The sequence below is a fragment of the Cloeon dipterum genome, chromosome X, assembly GCF_949628265.1.
Source record: "Cloeon dipterum chromosome X, ieCloDipt1.1, whole genome shotgun sequence".
In the NCBI taxonomy this organism is placed as follows: Eukaryota; Metazoa; Arthropoda; class Insecta; order Ephemeroptera; family Baetidae; genus Cloeon; species Cloeon dipterum.
In genome coordinates, this window is record NC_088790.1 from 31,572,287 (window position 1) to 31,597,933 (window position 25,647).

The following is a 25,647-nucleotide window of genomic DNA, read 5'->3' on the forward strand; positions in this document are numbered from 1 at the left end:
GATATAATCAGTTCACATGAATGAATTACGCCGATTAAATCAGAAAATCACTCACAAAACAATCACTGGCAGATAAAAAGAGAGCTCAAGATTCCCACTTAGCGACGCCATCTTGGATCTGTCCGGCGGGAACCAATTTTCTACGTGCTTTTTTGTCCCCTGTGAATTCTTAGAAAATAATTCACCTGATGAAAAATCAAAATTCATCGCGAATTTGCCATTAAACTCCCTCTTATTGAATAAAATCCGTTAAACTACATAAATTCAGCGAAATTTAATCAAGAATTTCATGCCAATCACGAAGAAATCACAGCAAGACCAAAGGAATTCCTTTTTGTAACCCGATCTGTCCATGTGTTCATTCATTCGTATAAACTTTCAAACTTTTGGCGCGCTCCCGTCGCCGTCAGTCAGTGCGCAAGGCATACGGGGTACTGGAGCCAGGCGCCATTCCGCGAGGTTGACGAGAAAGAATTCGTGGATTTTAAGGTCCAAGTTGCACGCTTTTTGCACTTTGGCGTTCGGCATCGGGAGTCAGCAGGATCGCGACCTGATTCCAGATCGAACCAGGCGCAAGCCGCCTTTCTGAGGTACGTGAGAGGCGTTCGGCGGGCGTCAGACGTGTTCGATTATTGTCTGCTCGCCCGTCCGTGGAGTGGAACTTTAAAACCTTCGAGGTACCTCACCTCTGAATTGACTCTCGAGTCGCGCTTTTTGGTTTTGCGACCCTAGGTCACGCCTTCTTCCTTCCGCTGCCGAATTATCAAACCTGAGCAGTTTGAAGAATTCGAGTTTTAAGGCGAAATTTTTGAGTTATTTTCATGAAATTTTGATGATAAACACAAAATTTTATTATTTCCGGGGCGAGTCATGAGACCAGTGATAAGAATTTTGAAAACTAAACTCTTGAATTTATATATTTTAACAGTTTTTTGTTTTTCTAAGAAAAGGGGCGTTTACCCTGCTGGCACGTCACTAATTTATTTGTTTTCCTCTGACAGCTCTGTAAGTCTGCAAATTGGGCCATAAAATCAAACCATGTTCTGGAAGTACAATGCTGGTGCCTGTTCTCACCTAGAGACACTACTTAGCAAAGAGGTGAGTCCTTCAAAATAAATTAAATTCGTCTATTAATTTTAAATTCCTCAGGACGTTACCCTGGAAGAGGTCTTGGACGAGGAGGACATAGTACAAGAATGTAGAGTTCAAAACAAGAAGCTCATTGACTTGTATTTAAATATTTATTATTTAATTTACGAATTAAATAATTTAATTTCACAGTTTAATGCGGCCTGACATTTTGGAGCGACTCGTAAGTCTGACCACAGAAGAGCCTTCAATAGAAATCGAGGAGAAACACCGATTTCGACACCCGAACATTGCTTGCGAATTGTTAACTTGTGATGTGCCCCAGCTGAACGAGCGCTTGGCCGGCAACGAGGCGCTGCTGATCAAGCTCTACTCGTTCCTCCAAAACCCCAACCCCCTCAATCCGCTGCTGGCCAGCTTCTTCAGCAAGACGCTGACTGGCCTGGTCACCAGGAGAGCCGAGCAGGTACGCCACGAGTGCTTCTTGGTGTGGCTTTTTAAATTGGAGACGGAAATGGGAAATTTGTCGATGGGATTTATTTTTTATGATAATAAATAGCTTGTTTTCTAACATTTTTCGGTATTAAAAAATCGTCACTGCCGCGCAGGTCCTTTCAAGATGGCGTCCGTTAGCGTCAAATGAGTTTTTGCCTTAAAATTAATCAAATTTCCCAAGTCTCAAGTCTTTCAATCGCTAAAAAATTGTGCTAGTCGCTTTGCGGTCTGGATTTTGATTTTTCGAGAATTAAAAACACTCAAACAGATCTGAAATCCAGCTGTTGCAGGCTTTGCCGATGATGTATCTAGAAAGCCAGACTCTTAACTAATTATCTAATTTACAAATTGAACCAGTAAGCAAGTCTCAAGTAATTAATTTTCCTCGCTCCTCCTTTGTCCTCGCCTCTGCTACCTCGCCTCTTTCCCTCGGCATGGTCGATTCGTACCGATTTCTCACCTGTCCATTCCTGCCACTAGAACTGGTACTCCTATCAGTTCACCTGCTTGCAGGTTTTAGAATTCTTGAAGAATCAGGAAGACGCCGTTGGCTTGTTGCTGAAACACCTGGGCACCTCGGCAATCATGGATCTGCTCCAACGGCTTATTACCGGCGTCGAGGGCAACGACATGAGGAAAAACGCTCTCTCTGTGAGTGATTTAATACCTTGGAACTAATTTTAATTAATTTAAATCTTATAAACGAGTGGCTTGGGCCCTTCGGGCCTCCAGACGGGTCCATCGTGGCGGCGAAATTGTCCGAAAGATTAAAATAAACAGTCTATATTTTATAAAAATTCGAAGAATGGTCCGATTTTAGAAAACAGGACACGGCTGGACGCGCCTCACAGAGGGGCATCGATTGATACCTGAATGGGCACCGTCCGGCCCATTGGGCCCCGTATGGGCCCAGAAAATAAAATTTAGACATGTCACTAATCGCGGTTTTTCAATTTTAAAAATTAATAATTCAACTTCTATGGTTCGCACAGTATAAATATAAAGTTATTTAAACCTTCCGCAAAATTCTGCGTATTTTAGACCTGATTTCCGCCGCCACCAACCTTTTATTTTAATTTATATTTTTTTAAAATTTCCATATTTCTGCCTCTCCGCGAGAAATCATTTGATTTTAATTATTTTTTGAGTGGTTGGACGGGCAAAACGTGATCCAGCGCATCATCCAGCTGATGGGACCTGAAACCGAGCCCGAAAGACACTGCAACGCGTCGCAGCTGCTGCTTGATGTGATTAGAATATCGAGAGACAACTTCGGAACGTGTCCCGTCGAGAGCGGCGGACCCGATCCGATCCTAGAGAGACTAGAGTCGTGAGTGTTTACAATTTTTAATAACACCTCGCTCTTAATTAATGAACACTCAACTGCCAGGCCGGAAACTGCGTCGACCGTTTTGGACTTGATGCTCTCTGGCGGGGACCAACGTAGTGAGAGCGCGATTGTCGGCGGAGTCGCCGTCCTCCTCACCCTTCTCGAAACCAGTCGCATCCCTTCGTAAGAAATTTGTTTAAGTTTTTTTTTTTTTTTAAATAACTAGAACTGACTTCCAGGGAGGACAATCCAGAAAAGAATGAGAGTTTCTGCCAGAGCAACATTTGCAAAGCCATCGTTCCTCGACTCAAAGACCTTCAAGACGTGTTATTAAACCCTCCAAAGAAAGCTGCGATCAAAACGACGGCCGAACACCTCGATCCTCCCTTCGGAAACACTCGCCTGCAAATTTGCCGCCTTATAACAGCACTTGCCGCCACTCGGGAGGCTCAGGTTTTATCCACCCTAGCAGAATTAGGCACCTTCGGCGTTTTACTGGTACGAATTCAACAATGAGGATGTTTGGCACCAAGATTTTTCGTATTAAAAGTGCTAGATTTATTTTAATGTGCCTGAAACCGAAATGTTTGGCGTCAAAACAGCCAAAAAGGGCGGCGAAATCGAGGGAATACAGTATGGTGGCGCACCACGCCCCTATGAGCTTCGAGCAGAGTCCCTCGGCTATTTCGACGTCGAAAATTTTGGTTTCACTTAAATAAAAATAATCTAGTATTTATTATTATTAAACTCTGGTCAGGGGAACTTTAACAATTCTTAGGGATGGAATTAATTGAATTGTTTTTTTTTTCAGGATTTGTTTTTTAAGTACAAGTGGAACAACTTCCTCCACTCTCAGGTCGAGTTTTGCATAACAATGCTGCTGCAAGTGCTGCCTTCTCCGGAAGACGCTCTTTTGAATCAAACGGTGGTGATCAAAAGCTCTGGATCGAGTCCCTCGACTCCGCCTGCAGAGCTTGCAGACGCGGGAGACGTTCCAAAGAAGGAGGTGGAGGAGAATGCGGAGGCGCCGCAGGTGGAGGAGGGGCAAAGCGGTGTTCCGGTTCCAGCTGTCGATTTAAATCCGCTTGTGATCAATGTAAGAAATTATTTTTACGTAGAAATTTAAAATGATTAGGTAAATTTGCAGTTGTTTGGTGAAAGTCGTCTGTTGGAGAGGATCATTGAGGCCTACAAAGAGGACGATGAGTGCGTTTCATAATTTATTTTGGTCCGAAATCGATTTCTTAAACCGATTTGTTACACAGCGGGTCATTATCTAAAGTTCGAAGCGGCTACTTCGGCCACTTGCTGCACATCTGCAACTGCGTAGCGCAGAACGTGACTGACGAGATGCTGGAGAGGCTGGTGCCGAGCGAGGAAACGCGGCGCCAATGGAACGAGCTGCTCGACGGGCAGATTTCCACGGTTAACAAGATACAATCAGAGTTCCTGGTAATTAATACAAGACTCTTAGGAGTTTTTAATAGAAAATGTTTTGCTCGTAGGGAGGGCAGCACCCATCCAAAATGATTGAGTCTGAAGAAAATGATTACCCTATGATTCCATTTACGCAAGAAGAGACGGTTTTACAGAATTTCACAGAGTTGCTCAGTTGTTACAAGTCGTCGCCCTTTTCCGACGGCTCCTCCTACGACGACAACCAGTTCTTTGACGGAGACGATGTGTTGCAGTAAGCCAACCGTTTTAATCTCATTTAATAATTTAATAATATAAATTTTAAATTGCAGACAATGCAGTCTGGGTGAAATGAGAGTGAGAGAGGATCTGTTCTCAAACATGTGCAAAGAGAAGTCTGGTATTGAAGAGGACGATTTCGAGCACGAGCTCAACTTCAACTCGCCGACCTCGGCGAATCCGCCCGTTCTGAGAGCCCTGGACAGTGACGACAGCGACGAAGGCGAGCCCCCGCACACCTTTCCCGCCGCCCCACCGGCCAGCATGGAGGTGGACACTGTTGACCGTGAGTTTTTTTTTGCTTATTAATTGATTAAATCGATTTTAAAAAATAAATAATTTTAGCCTGGGCTGATGCGGCCGAGGCGTCGGACGCCGCCGCCGTGACCGAGGAGGACCCGTGGGGCGCGAGTGACGCTCCTGCAGAGAAGGAGAGCAGCGACCAAGACGGTTGGGCCAATTTCTGTGCCTTTTCATCCGCGACCGAAGCAGCCGTTGAAGGTTTGCACGCCATTTAAAATTAAATTTTAATCAATTAAAACTGTTCGTTTGGCAGTAAAAGACGTAGAAAATAATCAAGGTAGAGAGGCAGCTGAAAGCGCATCGGAAGATACAAATGCTAATCCCCCGTTTGACGTTTCCGATGAAAATTCTGAGCTTGTAGACAACTATAGGTAAATCTGCGATTTTACGAAGAAGGTTTTATTGATTTCAACAGACCTTCGCCCAGGTTTCTTTCGCAAGGACTGATGTCTGCTGACGGTGCGGTGGCAGAATCGCCTGCAACTCCAAGTGATACCTCAGCTGAGCCGCAACAAGTGGACCAGCCGCAATCGCAAAGTCAAGAAATCCCTGTTTCAGAGTAAGCCTCCATATCCACGAGAATTTTTTATTATAAAAACCTTCAGGGTCAAAACCGGGAGAGACCTTTGCCTCTGGAGTTTTTGGTATTTAAATTTGCGTGAAACCGAAATGTTTGGCGTCGAAACTGCCGAAGAGGGGAACACAATATGGTGGCACAGACACTGCTCGCCGCCAAAAGGGGGCGTGGTGAGCTGCCATATTGTTGTCCCTTCAACTGTTTCGACGCCGAGCATTTAAGTAAAATCTCGTTAAAACACCGAGATAAAATTTAAAAATTATTTAACACGATTTTAATTTAATTTCCAGCAGTTGCACAAAAACGTCGTCCTCGGCCGAAGGTGAAGGAAGCATTTAGTAGCGAAATTTGGCCTCGTCCCCGCCCGCCCGCCCCATGCTCATTTTCGCCGCGCCCCCCGGAGAGAGGGGGCCGCGGCGGCGTTAAAATAAATTCCCCAAAAGCCGATCGCAGCAGCACGTGCAATTGTAAAATAGGTCCGGCCGGCGTTGTTAGAGCAGGAGAGATCACGTTTATTGATTGATTGATTGATTGGTGCCTTGTACCATAAAATATTCCACGAAGTAATATGTACGTATATTACGACAATGTTCTGTGTTACGCCATGCCACGCCGCCAGCCAGCCAGCCACATGATTGATTCATATCTCGTTTTGCCCACCGTCGTCGTCGTCGTCGGCCTCGGCGCCACAGCATCCATTATCGCAAAGTGCAAAATGTTCCATTTTGTTTTGTTTTCTGAAAAATATTGCTAGCCAAGATAGTTCCGATGGGGAAGAGGAAGTACCAAAACCCGCAGTTACCTACACACTGAGATCCGATTAACGTTTTTTTATATCTGAAAAAAATTCTTTTGATTATTTTGTTTTTGGGGGGTTCGTGCGTGAACATTTTCAAGTGCAGCGTGCGCTCCTTGGTTTGGAAAAAATTAAGTGAATGATTGCTGGATGCCAAAAGGAAACCCTTGTTATCATGTGAAGTGTTAAGAAATTAGCAACTGTGATGGATATTATTCCAAAGTAGTGTCTTCAAATAAGAGTTGTTTTTATCGAGATGAGAATGCGCGCATTACACACATACACACACAACACAACACACACTCTAGTTAGCTCAAAATCCATGTCAAGTGTCAAATTGTTTGCCCTGTCATACACTTTCACTTTATTATTTTTCTACATTCTTGACTACAACAACATCGCAACTCGCCAGAAAATCGTCGGATTGGTTGCTTGAAAATCTTCACTGTGAGGCCATAACATAGCCAAAGTTTAATGTTGAGAAAAATAAATTATTATCATCAGACCAAACAACATATTTGGCCCTCTTTTATTCTAAACAAAACCATTTAAAAATAAAATAGAGAATTAATAGAACTTTTGCTCGAGAACGTAATTTTGGGAACTTCAGGGCTTTCCCTGAGCGCCCTGATGGCTTCCTCAGGGTCAAATTACACATTTTCTGAAAGATCTTAACTTGGTCGTTCCAATGATGTGCAGATCTCATAATTGAAACCTTTACAGAGCCCATCAGGGCGTCGTTAAAGTGGCCACAAAACGGGATTTGAATGATCCGAGGGCTATCCTGGCGCCAGGGTTCGATTTCTTACCTTTTGTAAGGGTCTTGCTTGATCACAGGAGTGACCACGAGCATGAATCAACTTGAAAAATGAAAATAGGGAATTTTTCGAATTTTTGCTCGAGATCGCGATTTTGGGCACATCAGGGCGTTTCCTGAGCGTCCTGACGGCTTCCACAAGGTAAAATTGCACATTTTCTGAAAGCTCTCAACCTGTTCATTCCAACGGTGTGCATATCTCGTAAGTGGAACCAATGTAGAGCCCGTCAGGAATCATTAAAGTGGCCACAAAACGTAATTTGAAGGATATTTTTTTATCTTCCGAGGGCTACCCTGACGCAAGGATTCGACTTCTTACTCTTTCTAAGGGTGACATATGATCACAGAAGTGACTCCCAGCATGTTCTGCAGGTCAAAATCAACTTGAAGGGCAATTTAAATTTTTTAAATTGTCAACTGAACTTAAAAAATATTTTTTTAACTTCCCTTACCTCAAAAAAACTAAAAATGTCAGGGCGTTTTGCTCTCAATTATGACAAAATTTTTTCCTTATTTTAAATAAAAATTTACAATCCTGTTTTAGAGGTTTAGAAAATTTTAAAATTCAAAAGTTCCAATTTAAAAAAATGTTCCCAGTTTAATTTGGCACAAACTAGAGATTTCTCATTATTACAAACTTTTCCCAGGTTTTAAGTCTCTTCGTAAAAATTTGATTTAAATTTTGAAATAAAACGCTTAAAAAGTAATATACAAGAATCATTTAATTCCCATTTTGATGAAACATGTACCAGAAACATATTAGTGGGAGGCGTCACTTCTTTAATTAAATACAACAATTTCTGTGAAACATGCATGGAATGAAAAATACAATTTATATATATATTAGCGTCGGCCTTTTTTCTTTCTTTTTTTACTCTCCGGAGAGAAGGATCACAAGATAAACTTGACTGTCAGCAGGATAATAAGCAGGGTGATGACCATGCCGGCGATCAGCAGCACCTTGTCCTCGGCGGCCCGCTTTTCGATATAGCGAATCGTCGTGTTTGACAGGCCGAGCGTGCCTGCAATGTCCAAAATCTTCCTCCGCGCGCCCTTCAGCACCGTCCGCTGGTCCCGCATTGATTCCAGGATGCTCGACCCTGAATTCAGCAGGTCGTCCATCCCCCTGTTGGCACCCTGGGGAGGAATGGAATTTAATTTAATTTTATTAATTGAATTAAATTAAAACACGCACCTGTAAGGCAGTGTGGTGTTGCAAGGACAAGTCAATATTGATGCTGGTGTCTTCGGCACTTGCCAGGGTTGTGAACCTCCGCGTCAAAAGCTCCTCCCGTTCCTGCTCCTCCTGGATTTTCTGCACCTTTTTGTGTTGCAGCATTCGCAAGGAAGCCTATTACCGATGATTAATTTTTTTAACCATTTATATAATTTTTTAAACGTACTTGGTGGTGTTGGAGGTCGTACTTGACTTGGTCAACTTTAAATTTTACCGCCTGGCGTCTAGAAACAGGTTCTCGAAAGACCAGCGATTCCATTCGCTCGCAATTACTGAAATTTTGATGATTCAGTCGGGAATTTCAGGAATCTTTGTTCTCACCTTGTGGCCTTGTCCAGTCGGGCCTGAATTTCCTTCTCCAAATTATCAGATTCGGGTCCAAAGACTTTGTCAAAGCGTTCGAAGCCCTGTTGCACTTCGAGAAGAAGCTTGGAAGTCTCGTAATATAGAATATCCATTTCTAGTCTCTTTCAAACCATGCACAAAACAAAATTCCGGGACGACAGACCCGTTATTACATGAAATTTTACAATTCACAAGAGAAAACAGGCTTTAATTCCCGTAAAAATAGCTCCACGTCCCTGTCACTGACGACCGAGGCGGCACAGCAGCAACTCACCGACCACGCCCCCCACCCATATGTTTCTGCAAGTAGAGTAAAGCTAAGGAGATGCGAAAAAGAGAAGAAAGAGTGGGGGAAAGAAACCAGCGAACAAGCGACGTTCGCCCCCACTCCTTTTCCTCTTCTGGCCGCTGTTTCGCATCTCCTCGCCATACTCTCCTTATTTCTGGTGACACGCCCCCCTCACTTCACTAAAACGTGCTAATAAATATTTACAAATCCATTCATTCTTCTTCTAACTCACTAAAAAACAATCCGATTGTCCTTCTACCAAGGGCGTTGCTTGCACTGCATGGGCCCTGGGGACAGGACCCAGGTGAATTTTTCCCTGGGCGCGAACGCGGCCGCCTTGTGCCTTGGCTTGCTCTTGCACATGACGTACTTGCGGCCGTCCCTGTACACGAAGTAGCAGTCCTTGCAGCGTCTCTTCAGCGCGCCCTTCTGCTTGAGGCCGCAGCTGGGCACCGCCAGCAGGTTGCTGCCCGCCGGAAGCTGCAGCAGGGAGGGAAGCGGCTGCCGCGCCTGGGCCAAAAGGTGGGCGCACCGGCTCTGGGCGAACTGGCCGCTGCTCGCCAGAACGCAGGCCACTCGCGGTATCACGCTTGACGTGAAAATTCGCGCCAGGTTCATTCTGTAGAGAGGAAAATTCTTTTCTTGAAGGGTCTGTCGGAAATGGTGGAGAGCACCGCTGGAAAATGAGGGATGAAGGAAACCCCGAGGTTAGCCAGCTGCACGAAAGAATGAACGGAGGTTTTGTTTTTTCGGTGAACGGTGAATTTGGAAAATAAAAACCGGTTTTCAACTAATCAGATTTCAGGCGTTTATTTAATTATTTCAAATTTTTAGATTTTTTATTCAATTTCATCCTAAATTCTTTTTAGAAACTGATTTTTGATGAGATTCGGGTCATCAGAATTTAAAAAATAAAAAACCGGTACTCATTAGAAGATTTAAAATTTTTGAACGATTTACGTCTCGACACGAACGCGAAGGGTAAAATCCATGGTTGCGCAAGGACTTTTGGGACTTTTGGTTTTACACCTTTACATTTTACCACTTGAGTAACCCTGACCAAAGGTTTCGCCCACAGGGCCCGCTTAATGGCCGAGAAATAAGGGTCTGAACTTTGCAAAAAACGCATTTCGCCAGAACACGGTTTTAATTTTCTAATAATTCGACGGTTTGGCGGATTTTAACTCACAAGATCTTAAATGAAAGGTATCGGTGAGTACTATCACATGACCTACCCTGATGACCTTTTTCAGTGTACCCCGCACCCTGAGATCGGTCCCAAAGCCACTTTTCGCGATTTTTCGCGCCACTGACAGTTTGAATACATCATAAACTGGTCCAACCGGGCAATCAGAGACTTTTTTGTTTGGAGCACGAAGAAAAAGTCAGTCCTGTGATGTTACTAACCGAATTTTCCAGTAAAAAACGACCATTTATATATTTATTTAGCTCATATGACATAAAAAACGTTCGTTAATTGAGCTCGCAAATAAATTTGAGTTTGGTAGAACAGTCCTCGTCGTGCCAACGGAAAGTGTCTGATTCATTGCACAACTGAAGGCAATTTTCCTTTCCATCTGCATTGTCTGGCTGGTTTTCAGCGAACAAAGTGAATAACGCTCCGATGTCCTCTCCCGTTGCGCTCCAGTAAAAATGCCCCTCGGAATCCAAATCAGTGCCCGAAGTCCAGTAATGCACCGTCCTTTCCCCTTTGTAACTCTCGTTCGTCGTGTTCACTTTGAAAAGAAATAAATTCTTTGGGTAATTTCACCAGGTTGCGAAAGCCTTTATAGTTTGTAAAGCTGCCGAGAGATGGCGCGAACGGTTGCTTTCGATTTAAATTTTTAGCCGAATCATAGAAAGCGATTCTTCAAAAGAAAAACATCTCTGCGGCGGTGAAAGTAATTTAATTGGTGGCTTATTTGAACACCAACTAGAGTGGATAATTAAATTCATTATTTTACCGATCGCATGATAAATTGCGGTGTTTTCTTCTTCTGATTCCACGCTGGCCAGCTCCATTCCGACAGATTTGCAGAATTTTCCCGCCAAATGCCAGCTCAACTATGCATGGAATTCAGTAATTAAATTCTGCAATGGTTTCAAGATAAAATATTTTTTAATTACGTCGTCGGTGCTGATATAGTACTTTGAGCCCGGGAAAAGTGAAATTAGCCTTCCTGTCAGGTTCGCGGCAGCAAGTCTTTCTTCTAGAAATTGCAATAAGATATTTTTTATGGTGTCTATATATTTAATATTTTGTAAAGACCGTCTTTGACGTAGTTTCTGAGCACACCAATCGATTCCTGAGGGTCGAATTAGGTAAAATTGATGTTTTTTCTGTTAAAAAAGTCGAGCGCGACGTGCGAACTTTTTTCCCGCCAAAACAATTAGAACGTATTTGTGAGAACTGCGCATGCGTGAGAGCTGGTTTGATCACTTGCCTATACGAATGACTTCTTTGTCAGATCCAGCCAGCTCTGACGCATGCGCTCTTCTCGCATTCATTATTGTTTTGGCGGGAAAAAAAGTTCGCACGTCACGCTGCACTTTTTGGCCGACAAAAACATCCTTTTGACCTAATTCGACCCTCAGGAATCGATTGGTGAGATCAGAAACTTCGTCAAAGACACTCTTTAAACAATAATGAGCACTTACTTGTCTTTCTTGCGACGTCATTTTCGTTGCATTCCCTGTTAAATAGTTTTTAGCAACCAAAAGAACCGAGAATTTTAGTTTCGGTACCTTTGTTGTTCCTGGAGGAAAGCCTTCTGCAGCTCGCACTTTTCCAATTTGATATTTCCGTTTTCATGCAATGTATCGATCAGACGATCAAAGAGCACCTTGGTAATTCCGAACTGGCCCATTGTGCCCCTCAGTTTTTCCTCGACGACCTCAACCCTTTTATCGCACAGCTTCTTTTCCAACTTAACGAGGCTAGAAAATTCAATTTAAAATTAAAAATATAATAAGAATCAGAGATTTACTCAGTGTAAGGAACCGTCTTTTTAACACAGTCCTGAAAAAATATAGAACAAATTTAGCGAATTAAATATATAATTAATTTTTTTTTTACCAGATTTGGTTGCAAGTCTTGCTCTTGTGAAGAATCTTCAGCGTTGCTGTTGCTCGTGAAAAGCACAAAAAGTAAAATAAATATTTTCAAGAATTCCATACTGTCGCTCTCGGTTGAAGATTCTTATTAAAATGATTAGATCTCGCTGGTTTAAATCCAGTTTATATAGAAATCGGAACAATTAGCATTATATTCACACCCTTGACCTTTTAATAGTGCTTTAGATTAAATATTAGTTATTAGCAATTCTTGCTGTCATTTTACGATAACCCTTGTGAGTAAGATGTAATTTTCATTTGCTGAGTTTGTTTGTCCTATTTTATTTTATTTTATTGGATAAAAATTGGTCGAGGTCTTCTAATAAATCAATCAATATTTCCAGGAGAGATTTCATAAAATGGCCAGCAATTTCGAATTTTTTGAACCTTGTTTAATGTCAAAAGATGCCTAATTAGACAGCCGACAACTTATATGTTCACTCTAATTTATTATTTTTAAATAAATTTAGGAATATCCAAAACGTTTCATGTTGGCCAATGTGCAAATAAATAATTTTTGGATGGAGAGACCAACAGTTTTAGAGGTACGCGGAAGGTTCAAAGTTTAAAAATCAACATTTTCTGAGTCCGGTAAAAAATTGGAAGTAAATAAATAAATAAATAATTCAAATAAACATTTAATTTTGACCAGAGATATAAATCATAAATAAAAAAGCATGATTTTCTCCTGTGACGACACATTTATATCTGTTGAGCAGACTAATTGGCGCGTTGAACCGTTGGGGGTGGGTTGGGGGAGAGAGAAGGAAGAAAAAATGCACTATATTGAAGCAATAAATCCGCGGCAGTTGAATTACGGGTGCGGGAAGTCGGCATCGGCGCCCCTTGACTTGATTTCCCAGCCGAGATAGCATCGAAATTGCGCCGACTAAAAATACGCGGCGCGCGCGATATGGCTCAGCGTCCGAGAGATGCCGGCAAGCGATAAAACGCACACACTACCATTCTAGCTATAGCCTCCCCTTTCCCAGAAGCCGCAGCCAGCCACTAACTAAACTGACTTATTGCCACTCTGCGAAAGAACAAAATAATACGCTTTTTGCTTACTAAAAATTTAATTTGAAATTTTTACTCGGAAAATTAATATTTTATTTTGTTTCTTTCAATTAAAATTATATAATATTTTTTCCTGTTTACTCAAATATAATAGTTATAAAAATAAACAAAATCCAACAAACGTTAAATCTTCATTTCCTAACAACTAAAATATTTACGAGATTTTTATCATAAATTGTCTCTCAAATGTTAATTAATAATGTTAAGAAGAAGAAGAAGCATATTTGACTAAACTGGATTGGATTATTTTCTATAAATTTATATATTTTCGGCGAAAATTTCTAACCAGTGTTTTAAAGAAAGTTTCCTTTAATTAGTGCATTATTTTCTCCCAGCCTTTGCGATTATTATGATGTTCAAAATAAAGGAAGGGAGAATAAATATCTGCTCACACGCAAGAGATGAAAAATTCGCTCTACTTTTGTGCTACGGTTAGTTGCTCCCTTGCACGTGATCGCGGAAAGAGTACTCTCAATGAAGCAATTGCGCAAATATTTTTAACATTACTTATTTTGAACTGCAAGGAAAGTAAAGTGTCAGGTACCGTGCGTGTCAAGGCGTTAAATAACCAGCAATTTTCTCTAAATAAATAATAAAATATATGGAATAAGTAAACGCTCATAATTTTTATTTACTTTTTGCTACAAGTGCCATTTTGTGTTTATTTTCCACATAAAAAAACGATATTTTAGTTAATTTCCAACGTGAAAACCGTATAAGAGTGACACATTTTCTGACGAATTTTAAATTAAAAGCGTCCTACGGATTGTTTTGTGAACAGGGGCAATCGGGAGAGGGCGTAGCCGCCGCAGGAATTTTGCAATGGGGGCGTGGTCTCTAAGGAAAGCATACACAAAGAAGGCGCGCAATGTGCGGCAAAAAAAGCGCGGGAAAACGTAAAAGTTGCCGTTTTCACCGAGAATCATAGTTTGTCAGAAATAATCGACTCTTAAAATACAGCAAACTGCGTGAAAACTCATAATTCGCACTCAATTGATGGTTTGAACCGCCAAATGAGTGCGAATCATGAGTTTTAAAGCCGACAACATTTAAAAAATTGCGTAAAATGTGAAATGGTCAAATTCGCGCGGTTTTGCTCCTGCCACGCCCCTTTAAAAGAATTCTGGTACTGCCACGCCCATTCAACTGCAAGGTACGCCCCTCTTAGATCACTTTGTAGCTTAATTTAATGAGTTAAAATTTTTTAAATCGGTATTAAACGATATATAGTGCTGTTAAAAATGATAAAAAATAACTAAAATATATTTTTTGAATTTAGAAAACTGATGATTTACCAATTAATTCTAAAAATTGATTTATTTCATAATCTTTAAAAAAGAAAAAACACATACTGCAAAAATACGGAATTTGAAGAACCAATTTTAAATTATTCCTTTTATTTGATGAACTCTGAAGCGTGGCGAGAGCGAGACGAATCAAATTGCTACGCATTTGACATGAATTTCCAAGCGAAAGCGCTTTTTTCACGCATGACAGGCGCGTGGACAGATGCAGAATAATTCCAGAAGGGGTGCTTTTCCGGCCGGAGGACAGAAGAGAGCTGAATGGCCAGTTGCGCAAGGTGGCCTAGCTTTATATTCTGTTATTATTATTATTTCGGCGGCGTTTCGGAGTTCGTTCTGCTGGGCAGGTGTGCTGTACAATACAATTGGTGGCGGCGCGCAGGGGAACGAACGAACAATCGCGGTGCGCGGGGGTGCAGGGGGTGCGGGGGGCCGGCCAGCGAGGGGATTTATGTATATTTTATAGGGCCCTGCTCGCGGCGTGCATCGATTTACCTGGCACAGTCACGAACACGCAGAGAGTGCCTCAAGACACACCACCGACCCGAACTATGCTGCTGCTCTGCCTGCACCTGAGCTCATGAAGTACATCACCCTGACCACAGCCCTGGCACACCAGGAGAACCTTCCAGGCGCCATCCAGCAAGGTCAGTTGCAGACATTTTTTTAGAATTAATTCAAATCGATTGAAAATAAATAAACCGCCAGAATTCATTTTTGTTTTAATTTTCTGGAATGAAAAATGGGAATTTTTCTGTCATTGAGATCTCTTTGCGGGTTTTTTTACGTTTTGAGGTCAAGCGCGGCCCCGATTTTCGCGGAAGCGTGGAGCCTCAAGACAATTTCAAAATGGCCCTTTTCCGAGGAAATGCTTGCTGGTCGTTCGGCATGCGTGTTTGACCGATCGTTTTGCTGACGAAAAGCCGCCACGCGACACACATGACTGGAAAACCGAATTTGAATTATTATTATTATTGTTCGGGAATTGCCTCGCTCGCGCGTTGCGGAAGCGTGAATTATTATTGCGTGTAATTGCGGCACTCGAGAAAACGAGAACGAGGAAGCAGGTGGCCACCTTCTGTAATTATTCCATTCATCACGGCCTACTTGACTTTTCATCTCCGGACATGATGAATTTATAGAAATGTCATGCTTAAAAGTATATATATTTTATTATTTAACATTTTTTAAGCAACAAAAAGTAGGAATATTTTATTAAATTTTGTTTAAAAAGATTTTATTCTGTTTTAGTGAGGCATTTATTTATTTTTGTTTTAAGCACCTTCAAAAGAAATCAATAACTGCAAAAGTAGCAAATTCAGAATTTTTATCTTGAGTTGAAATAAAAATTGTAATTTAATTGATTTAGGAGTGTTCAATTTTTATTAATTCTTAATAATGAAGTGATCCACCAGATATTTTTCTAGAACTTGCAGGCTATTTCTTTGCCTGCTGTTAATAACAATTAACAATCTTATTCTCTTTAAAATTTGGGGAAGAGCAAATATTTTGCCTGGTTGCCCTTTTAATGTGTCAGAAAATCAGCTCCAAAGTTTGCTACTCAAGCGGGAGACGAGAGAAATCGAAAACAAGCGGGAAAACACCGATAAAACCGTTTCATTTTTCGAGAAATTTGGGATAATCTGAAATTAAACTATTCCTCGGCCGTGATTTCATAATTATTGCACATTTTGTCATGCTTCTAATTCCACAAAAATAATTAATTCAAAAATTAAATATTCTAAAAAAGCATTCAAGGCAATAAATGACCTTTTTGCAAGTAGTAGTACGATAAAAATGACAGGGTGAGGCAATTCAAAAATTTAGTAAAATGAAATGTTTTCATTGCTATAATTACAGCAACGAAATATTACAAAAAGTAAAATAGAGAAGAGAATATAAATTAAATTGTTATTTCGTTGGAAATTAAAGATTACTTTTTGCTTCTAGGCGTGCTGACGCCTTTTTTAAATTTAAAATTCTGTTTTTTGTCAGAAATTCAAAATTTTTATTTGAAAATATCGTCACAAATTTTCAATGTAGTAAATTTAGGGGTCCTGGAAGATTGACATCCCGGAAAATGCTTGCCGCCAATGCAGGAAATCATCCCTAGGATTCAGTCAAAGCCAAAATTGAGCTAATTAGCGGTGTAAATTTTTGAAAAAAATTGCTGCAAAGTTAACACTGTCTCCTTACTTGAAATCCTATTTTATTTCACAAGAAAGAGTTCCCTAAGAGGTTTTTATACAGATCTCGACGAGAGGAATTGAAATCTGGCAAGAAAATGCGTGCTCTAGCGCTATTTTTTCTGTCTAATTTATAAAAAATTGTTTATTGCATATCCAAGAATTAAAATAATTTTCAATTGTCACCCTATGTTTAAATTTGGCAAGTGCTATACATATGATTAAAGTGGAATGATACTGGGCAACAATTGAAAATTATTTAAATTGTTGGATGCCTTAAACAATTGACTGATAAACAATTTGTTCAACAATTTGCAATAATAAGAAAGGACCTTCCTACAGTGAAAATTCAAATTTTGCCAATTTTATACGAAATTTAGAGTGCTTGAACATATTTTCTTGGCATATTCCGATTCCTCTCGTCGAGATCTGTGCAACGGTGTATGCCACTTATTGGGGAAACTATTGGTTTTGAAATTAAATCGGATTTCAAGGAGACAGCCATTACCATTTGAAAAGAACAATAACTTTCCAGCAAATTTTCTAAAAAAAAACTACAGTGCTTCTTTGGTCAATTTAGGCTTTAACTGAATCCTAAGGGATGAGTTTATGCATTGGCAACAAGCAATTTCCAGGCTTTTCCAGTATCATTCCTCTTTAATAAGTTCGGCATGTGGCGCAATTCTGATGCGGTGCGTTAGTCAAGAGGCGGCGGTGCTTGGCGGAATATGCGCTATTTTGCGGCCATCTGCGCGTTTCCACGTCAATCTCAAGTGGACGATACACCTGATATTACATATTCGTCCACCCGAAAAGACGGGTGTGTGTGTTTAGAAGCCGCGTAGGGGTGCAAACGAGAGAGATGAGATAAACACTTCTCGCGTCCTTTTATTGTGTGTCTGTGAAGTGGAGGGAGGACTCGCGCGGGGGTGAGTGACGTGGGGTGGGTGGCTGCATAATTCATCAGCACTCATTGACGTACCAATTTGCATATTAAATCGCACTTCACTGCCGCGTGCAGACTGCAGACGGCGCGGACGGCGGACGACACTCTTCTTCTTTGAATTATTGTATTCCGGCTCTACGGCAAGCGCCCACTCGATGATGACGAGGCGAAAACTTTCGCCTTTATATCGATTCATGTGTGTAACCAATAATTTGCTTCCACACACGTGTCTCATTAATCGGAAAAGAGGCGTTTGAAATTTTATTTTCAGGATTAAAATTGAAGGGATTTTGTCTGAAAATCATCAATAATGTACGGAAATTCGTTAAAATTGTTTGAAAATGATTGATGCTGCAAAATCCTGGAAAATGCTTGATGCAAATGCATGAAGTCATCTTTTAGGTTTGCTCTTTTGTGCAACAAGTTGATGTTTAAAATTTAATTCTGACAAATTTTGTACAAAAACGTGTTGGAAATTTATTTTTGCTGAAATATGGTCAAATTTTAAAATTCAATTCGCCTTTATACTTTTGGCATCCACCTGATTTTTTTATTTTTAAATTTCTCCCTTTGGAAAAGTCAACTAATTTTAATTTATGCGTGAAAATAGCAGTTCTATATCAAAACCACTTCTTTTTTTATTAATGCACTGCAGCTGCAAATCGATTCTGAGAGAAAAAATTCCTCTTCCGTTGCACAATCTGGAGAGGCCGTTAAAAGTTTATTGGGATCTATATCTCACATTGGCTGCGGGGGCACCTTTCTGTCTTTCTTTCTTTCAATTTGAATTCGGAGAGGCCTGCCGGAGGGGGTGGGTGGGAGGGTGGCGATGCCGTGGTCAGCCTCGCCGCCGCGCACCACTCTCTCTATTTAACTAGTAGCCTCTGGCTGGCCCCGTTTTACTTCTCTCTCGTCGCTCTAGAATTATTTATTATGCATGAGCTCTCTCTCTCTCTCTTTCTCTCTCTCTCTCTCTCTTTCTGTGCGGCCACTAGCTCCAACACTCTAGCGCGGCGTCGAGGGCTCATTCTGCCCGCAGAAGGGGGTTGTATAACTTCTTCCTCCAGGGCCTTATTGATTGCTCGCGGCAATAAATAAATGAGCCGCGAGCCAGACGACGTGATAGCGCGAAAGCAATCCATTGTCCACCTTTCCGGACGAGCCCAACGATTTTATTTGGCGGAAATTCAAGCAGGGAAAATAATTGCAAAGAAGAAGAAAACAAGTACGTTACAAAATAAAGCAGAGATTTACATTTTTTATTTTATTTGTTAATTTATTGTAAAGAAAAATCAAGAGCATAAAGTTTTTTCTTTAGATTTTTCATTTTATCAATTGATTTTTATTAAAATTGAAAAAATAAATCGTGAACATTTAAGAATATTTTATTTTACATGAAAATTAAGAGTGTTACGCCAGTTGGTTGGTTTCGATTCCCTCCTGACAGCAATTCCTTATTTCTATTTCATTGCAAAGCGAGTAAAGCACAGCTTGCGCAATAATGTCGTTATGTATCAATTTTGTATACGGTCGCTGGGCACGACAGAAAAAAGCACTAAAAATAAATTCTGCTGCTGCTGCTTTGGTTGAGGGATAAATAATATGTCGTAACGATGTCCGAATCGCAGTTGATCGCTATAGGGAATCACACAATTCCCTTCCCTGCGCTTTCGCCCTTTTTTTTATTTTATTTCGCTGCGTGGCGCGGTGCGGCGACAAAAACGACGCTTGCCCGCGTGTGACCGGCTATATTAATGATTGCCTCGCATGTCCGCCATAATTAAGACGCACACACTCACACACGCTGGTCTGGCCCATTGCAAAAGTACAATATCTCGTCATTATTTTATTTGCCGATGAATAATTGAAGCTTTACTGGCCCACAGCGTGTCTCTAAAATTTTCGACCTTCAACCTCAGCGGTCGTAAATCCATTAGAATCGATTGCACTTGTTATTAGAAGAGGAAAAAATGGCTAATTAATTTTAATTCTACCCACCGAAGCTTTTAAATAGGTCGGGTAAATGATTTTCCGGATTTTCCATTTGAAAAATTCGTTGCAACGTGCGAGCTGAGGTGCTAAGCCGTTGTTGTAGCGCGCGCAACGCAAGAATTTTTTGGTCGCTACTACGCATGCGTCATCCCACGCTGAGTGAGCAAGGCGATGGCAGAGACATCTGCGCATACCCTGCATGAACAGTGAAGCTTACGCAGTTTGAGCAGTCACGTGATTCAATCCCGTCATCTCATTGGGCAAGAGCAAGCGCATAATTATCTCTTTTGCTTCTCCCCTCCACTTCTTCCAAGCTTTCTCAGCTTCGAAGCCTAGTTGTGACGTCAGAGGGGTGCCACATGGCGCATGCGTAGTAGCGATATAAAATTCTTGCATTGCGCGCGCCAAAACAACACCACAAAACCTTTTTTCAATAAGAAAAATAATTAATTCTACCTATTTCGCCCTTGATGAATCGATTTGAGTATAAAAAACGTGGTTTCAGTGTCTCTTTATTTATTTAATTAATCTTGTTTTATTTTTCAGACCCGGACAGTCCTGTGGCATGCACCGGAGGCGGCGGGGGCGGCGACGAGTGCTGCGGCGACGAGGAGCTGCGCAGCTTGAGCTGGCTTCAGAGCGGCGACCTGCTGCGGCTGGCGCCGAAAATGCCGCCGACGCCGCCGCCGTCCCCGCTGCCGATGAAGCCGCCGTCGCCGCCACCGCTCGAGATGTACCGGCGGCAGGGCGACAAGAAGCCGCCCTTCTCGTACGCGGCGCTCATCGGCATGGCCATGTCGGCGCACAACAACAAGATGACCCTCTCGGCCATCTACGCCTGGATCAGGGACAACTTCCTCTACTACAGAAATGCAGACCCCAGCTGGCAGGTCAGTTTTATAATTATTATTATTTAAAGACGGTCTTTGACGAAGATTCTGAGCCCACCAATCGATTCCTGAGGGTCGAATTTGGTGAAATGGATGTTTTTTCCGTTAAAAAAGTGCAGTGCGACGTGAGAACTTTTTTTCCCGCCAAAACAATTTGAACGTATTTGCGAGAAGTGCGCATGCGTGAGAACTGGTTTGAGCCCTTTCAGAGAGACCACCTGTACGAATGAATTCTTTGTCACATTCAGCCAGCTCTGACGCATGCGCAGTTCTCGCATTCATTTTTTTGGCGGGAAAAAAAGTTCTTTCGTTGCGCTCTGCACTTTTTTAACGGAAAAAACATCCATTTTACTTAATTCGACCCTCAGGAATCGATTGGTGTGCTCAGAAACTTCGTCAAAGACGGTCTCTAAGTTAAAAACACCCTCAGGGTGCTCAGGAAATGCCCAGATATGTCTGAAAGGACAAAATTGCTCTTTTTATGATGTTGTGCAGATTTCACAATTGGAAAAGTGGCCCCAGAATTAGGGAATTTGATTTTATCGATCGTGGAGGTTTACCCTGACAACAGGGTACGATTTCGAACATCCTCTAATAGTCTTTCCGAGAGAAAAATGCATATTCCGAGCGTTAAAATCATTCGATTGAACAATTTTGCGTTTATTACTTTTCACCCGAATTAAAAAACACATTTTTTAACCTTTTGTTTCTCTAAAAAGTACTACCCTGAAAATTTCTAGGCGTGTTACTCTAATTCATGCAACATCTCGTCTCATCCGTTTCATATATAGGACCAAAAAGCACGAAAAGACAGGATCAAAGAAAAAGAAAGAGTGCCTTTTTTGGTTCCAACTTCGAAAGTATCTTTTCCTATCTCTGCAAATGGTCAGAAAAATGTCAAAATTAGTAAATGAAGACCTTTTTCAGGTTATTTATTAATTAAATTAATATTAAATTATAAAATTTCTTCGTCATATATCTTTTTAATTCCTTTTTAATAATTTTCCGATTTAATATTTTTTTAATAAAAAAACCATCAGTGAGTGACAATCTTAAATCCTTTTCTAAAAAAAATAGAGTTCAACTATAACTTTCATTCAACCTATTTTTGTGCAGTTCTTCTTAGTAAAAAAACAGCCGATTCTCAGACCATAATTTCCATTTAAATGAAATCGAAAAAACTGCGAATGTGAGATTTTTAGAGCAGATTTTCACACGTTAATCATTTGGCTGGCAAAGTATATTAATATAGTTGCGTTTGGCAGGCGAGCTGACGCTCGACTGCCCCCCGTCCACCCCGCCACCCTCCTCTCTTCGGCGCGGGACAGATGTTTCCTTTTCGTACACGCGTATATTGCGTGTGTGCGTTTTCGGGCCACGGGGATAATTAGGGACGATTACGTTTATTGGCAGCCAATTGCTGCGTTCGTGAAATGGGGAATTAATGAATATTTCATGTTCGCATGCACGACATGTGCGCGGCCCTCGAGTATCAGGAATTTCAACGTATGCCTCCGCCGGGAATTAGGGCCTTTGAAAGAGGGAAAGGGGACTGCGTTGCAGTGCACAAGTGATAACAATAATGACTTCTCTCCATTATCGATACAATAAAATCTCGATCTTAATCGGGAGAAAAAAATCTGAGCCACCGTTGACGAATTTGTTCGAGTTAAGGGGCTATATTGAGCTCTCCTCTGAGCAGAAAATATTAATTTGGGGGCGGTGGAGGCGGAAAAAGAACCCGTAAGACGCGGAATTTTACGGCGAGTCTGATAAACTATGATTTTTGACTGTACAAGCCATAGCAGCCGTGCTACTAATTTTTTAAGTAAAATATACGCGATTTGTGACATTTCAAAATATTGTGTTCGGCGCCCAGGCGGGGCCTTATGGGCCGGACGGTGCCAATTTTGGTACCAATCGATGCCCCTTGGTAAAGAGCGTCCGTCCGTGTTTGATTTTCCTAAATCTGACCATTTTTAAACTTATTACGGTTTTTTTACTGCCAAATTTCGGAAAAAATCGAAATTTTCATAATGGTTTTATTTTTATTAAAATTCGGCCGTTCGTCCGATCATCGACCACGACCCCTCATCGGGCAGGTCTGGAACGGGGCTTCAACCTGTGGTACCCTAACGACCTTTTTCAGGTTACCCCGACCTGAGATCTGCTCCCAGGCCGATTTTTAAAGTTTTTTTCACGAATTTCTGGTTCAGAGCACACAATAATTTAATTATAATGGATTTTTGTGTGTTTGTGAAGCTTAAAATTTGACTGATTTTTCGCAGAACTCAATTCGTCACAACCTGTCGCTGAACAAGTGCTTCGTGAAGCTGCCGCGTTCGAAGGGTGAGCCCGGCAAGGGCGGCTTCTGGTGCTTCGACACGAGCTCCCTGAAGGTGAGCGGCAGCGTGGCGCAGCTGGGCCGCGGCGGCGTGCTGCGGCTGGGGGCGTCGCGCAAGCGGAAGCGGAGGCGGCCGCCTCCGAAGCAGTCGCCGGCGCCGCCGGTGAGCATCACGCTGGCGCCGTGGGTGGCGCCGCTCACGGCCCTCCACCAGCAGCAACAACAGCAACAACAGCAGCTGCAGGAGGCGGTGGCGGCCGAGGCCGAGGCCGCCCCCGGCATGCTGGGGCCGCTCGCCCCCAGCGCCGACATCACCGTCCTCTGCGAAGACGACTTGGCAGGCTTCCTCGGCGCCTCCGGATCCTGGGACGAGACGCAGCTCGAGCTTCTCGACTCCATTCTCGACTCTTTGTAACTGCCGTCGTCCCGAAATTCCCGGTTTTGAAGTTTTCGTTTCATTTTTTTAAGTTAATTCAAAGATTTTAGTTGAATTTTAATTTGTTGAAGGCAGGGTTTGCCAATTTTGCAATGCGCAAAAATGTATTTGTGGATTTTTGCGTCAAAACAGCTGGAAAAATTACCAGTTTTGGGTTTTCTGCATTTTTCCCGAATTTAACCTTGAAAAGGTCACATTTCGCGACTAAAAAACCGTAAAAAACAAGTTTTATTTTTCGGGAAAATGCTTTTTTTGCGAACCCTGCTTAAACGTCGTAAAAAATATGCAACGAAGAGTTTTTCGCTTTGATAATTTCTTTTTTTTGCATTTTTTATATTTGGATTGGGAATTTTCACTGCTTTGGAAAGTAGAAAACACGAAAAATTATAAAATCTCAGCGATTTTATTTTTTTCTGTCATTGAAGCAACAGATTTTGAACGTAAATTTATTAATTTGTTGAAAACCTGACTGAAAGTTAAATTTGTAAGAAAATTAAGATCTTTAGAGGCATTAAAAGGTGATTTAATTTATTGTAGACTATATTTTGCTTGAAATATGGCTTTAAAATTTTGATTTTGAGTGTAATTGGTGCCGAAAAGTCAATTAGACGTAGATAAAACGTTAAAAATTCCCAACCCAATCATTTTTTAAATTTCAAGACAAGATTGTATAGCAAAAAAATCTTTTTTTGTTATTTATTTTGTGATTTTTCTTCATTTGTTGTTTCTACGAATTTTTCTAATTGATATAAACATTTTAATTTACATTTTCTTTCTTTTTAAACGGGATAAAAATTAAACCGGGCGTTTGGAACCTTTTAATATCTGCTATTCCTCTTCCTTCGTCCCTGGAAATACTCTGTCGCTCCCCGGAAAGCAGAAACCCCGCGATTTACACGATTTTAATTTCGTTCGAGCTACGTTTGATGGTGAAAAATATAATTTATTTTTAGAAAACTGGCTAATTTGACCGCAGGAAAAAATCAGGGTTGTTTTACTGGAGCGAAACTAATCGCATTCGCAATAAAATCCATATTTTTCGGTTAAATTTTTTATATTTAAAAACGTTTTCGTATGCTCCAAATGATTCCTGAGGGTTGAAATAGGTAGGAAATATATTTATTTCGATCGTAAAACGTTTTGTGACGTGCAAACAGAGGCGCAAAGCGAAAAAACCATCGCGCGCAACGCAAGAATTTTTTGGTTGCTATTGCGCACGCGTCACTCCTCTGACGAGAGAGAAATCTGCTCAGATCCAGCACGAGCAGCGAAGCTCACGCAGTTCAAGCATTCACGTGACTGTATCCCGCCATCTCATTGGCCGAGAGCATTCACGCTTATCATATATCCCCACTCTGTGGAGTGTGACATGCGCAGCAGAGAGCGCCGCTGCTTAGTTAGAGGAAGTGGAGGGGAGAAGCCGAGAGAGATGCACCAATGAGATTGCGTGATTGAGTCACGTGACTGCTCTTGCTAAATATGCGCAGATGTCTCTGCCATCGCCTGCTCTCATGGCTGTGACGTCAGAGGGCTGACGCATGCGTTGTAGCGACCAGAAAATTCTTGCATTGCTTTGCTTTTCAGGCTGAAATTCAAACCTTTTTTTAGACAAAACAGATTTTTCGCCATCGAATTTTAAATTTTTGGAGGAAAGCACAATGTTTTAACTTGCTCAAAAACATTAATTTTATTAATTAATTTGCCATATATATTTATAATTGTGTTGAATTTTTCCCTATGGTCCATCTCCTGTCAAGAGCATTCCACTTTCGAGTGTCTTCCTAGTTTAATTTCACCTCCGACGACAGATGGATGTGCTGCGACACGACTTTTAAAAAGCGCCTGCCGTTTCGCGACTGGTGCTTCTCTTTTACCAGATAATACGTTGTACATTTGCACCAAAAAACCTTTTAATACGTTTGGAATGAGCACAAAGTACTAATTTAAAAGTTTCCTGAACGCAATAAAATTTGCTTGCCTTTTAGAGTAACGAAAATAAATAAATAAAATACTCTAGTCCGTCCGCGCACCAAGATGAATTAATATTTATGATTTATGAGGAAATTGTCGTTAATTCTGTTGGAAAAAAAGTGTGTTTTCGCACAACTCGAGTGAAATTAGCGTTTACACGATGTAATGTGGAGAACACTTACGCCTAAATATCTTCCGTCCAATGTTTGAAAAGGATATTGACATAGTGGATATATTTGTATCTAGTCCAGAAGAAATTGTTCCGTCCAAGGATACGACAGACCGACTTCTTGCTTTTTCGTTTGTAACTGTGATTGTGCATTCAATGCAAGAAGAAAAATCGATATTTTAGAATATCTAGGCTTATTTCTCGTCTTTTCTGTTTGAAATCGACCAATAAATAAATAAATAAAT

At 41.3% G+C, this 25,647-nt stretch overlaps 5 protein-coding genes across 8 annotated transcripts; 2 read left to right on the forward strand and 3 right to left on the reverse strand.

Annotated features, from left to right (window-relative positions):
• The first annotated feature begins 413 nt into the window (after window positions 1–413).
• fmt (phosphatase 6 regulatory subunit 1-like protein fmt) lies at window positions 414–6,802 on the forward strand. 4 transcript variants are annotated; one of them, XM_065496132.1, is made up of 17 exons: window positions 414–590; window positions 1,002–1,098; window positions 1,150–1,229; window positions 1,282–1,555; window positions 2,065–2,235; window positions 2,733–2,914; window positions 2,975–3,097; window positions 3,154–3,412; window positions 3,726–4,010; window positions 4,062–4,120; window positions 4,180–4,366; window positions 4,420–4,604; window positions 4,663–4,895; window positions 4,955–5,110; window positions 5,166–5,283; window positions 5,328–5,471; window positions 5,780–6,802. In XM_065496132.1, exons 2-17 carry the CDS (start codon window positions 1,039–1,041, stop codon window positions 5,826–5,828), a joined length of 2,565 nt encoding a protein of 854 aa, XP_065352204.1. In that variant the 5' UTR covers window positions 414–590; window positions 1,002–1,038; the 3' UTR covers window positions 5,829–6,802. The 4 variants fall into 4 exon arrangements, with proteins under 4 accessions (XP_065352204.1, XP_065352205.1, XP_065352207.1 ...); XM_065496133.1 differs by having other exon boundaries at window positions 5,783–6,802; XM_065496135.1 differs by having other exon boundaries at window positions 5,340–5,471.
• Window positions 6,803–7,806: 1,004 nt separating this feature from the next.
• Membrin (golgi SNAP receptor complex member 2) lies at window positions 7,807–8,946 on the reverse strand. Its single transcript, XM_065496137.1, has 4 exons — window positions 8,661–8,946; window positions 8,506–8,611; window positions 8,298–8,453; window positions 7,807–8,239 (listed from the first exon to the last, which is right to left on the reverse strand). Exons 1-4 carry the CDS (start codon window positions 8,795–8,797, stop codon window positions 7,994–7,996), a joined length of 645 nt encoding a protein of 214 aa, XP_065352209.1. The 5' UTR covers window positions 8,798–8,946; the 3' UTR covers window positions 7,807–7,993.
• A 189-nt stretch (window positions 8,947–9,135) lies between these two features.
• On the reverse strand, window positions 9,136–9,715 carry mRpL36 (mitochondrial ribosomal protein L36). The gene has a single exon (XM_065496138.1). It carries the CDS (start codon window positions 9,589–9,591, stop codon window positions 9,229–9,231), a length of 363 nt encoding a protein of 120 aa, XP_065352210.1. The 5' UTR covers window positions 9,592–9,715; the 3' UTR covers window positions 9,136–9,228.
• A 704-nt stretch (window positions 9,716–10,419) lies between these two features.
• LOC135945786 (lectin subunit alpha-like) lies at window positions 10,420–11,904 on the reverse strand. Its single transcript, XM_065493657.1, has 5 exons — window positions 11,719–11,904; window positions 11,632–11,666; window positions 11,101–11,183; window positions 10,938–11,037; window positions 10,420–10,709 (listed from the first exon to the last, which is right to left on the reverse strand). Exons 1-5 carry the CDS (start codon window positions 11,838–11,840, stop codon window positions 10,447–10,449), a joined length of 603 nt encoding a protein of 200 aa, XP_065349729.1. The 5' UTR covers window positions 11,841–11,904; the 3' UTR covers window positions 10,420–10,446.
• Window positions 11,905–14,931: 3,027 nt separating this feature from the next.
• Window positions 14,932–25,644, forward strand: LOC135946066 (forkhead box protein J1-like). The gene is made up of 3 exons (XM_065494107.1): window positions 14,932–15,115; window positions 20,139–20,482; window positions 22,771–25,644. Exons 1-3 carry the CDS (start codon window positions 15,049–15,051, stop codon window positions 23,239–23,241), a joined length of 882 nt encoding a protein of 293 aa, XP_065350179.1. The 5' UTR covers window positions 14,932–15,048; the 3' UTR covers window positions 23,242–25,644.
• Window positions 25,645–25,647: the final 3 nt, after the last annotated feature.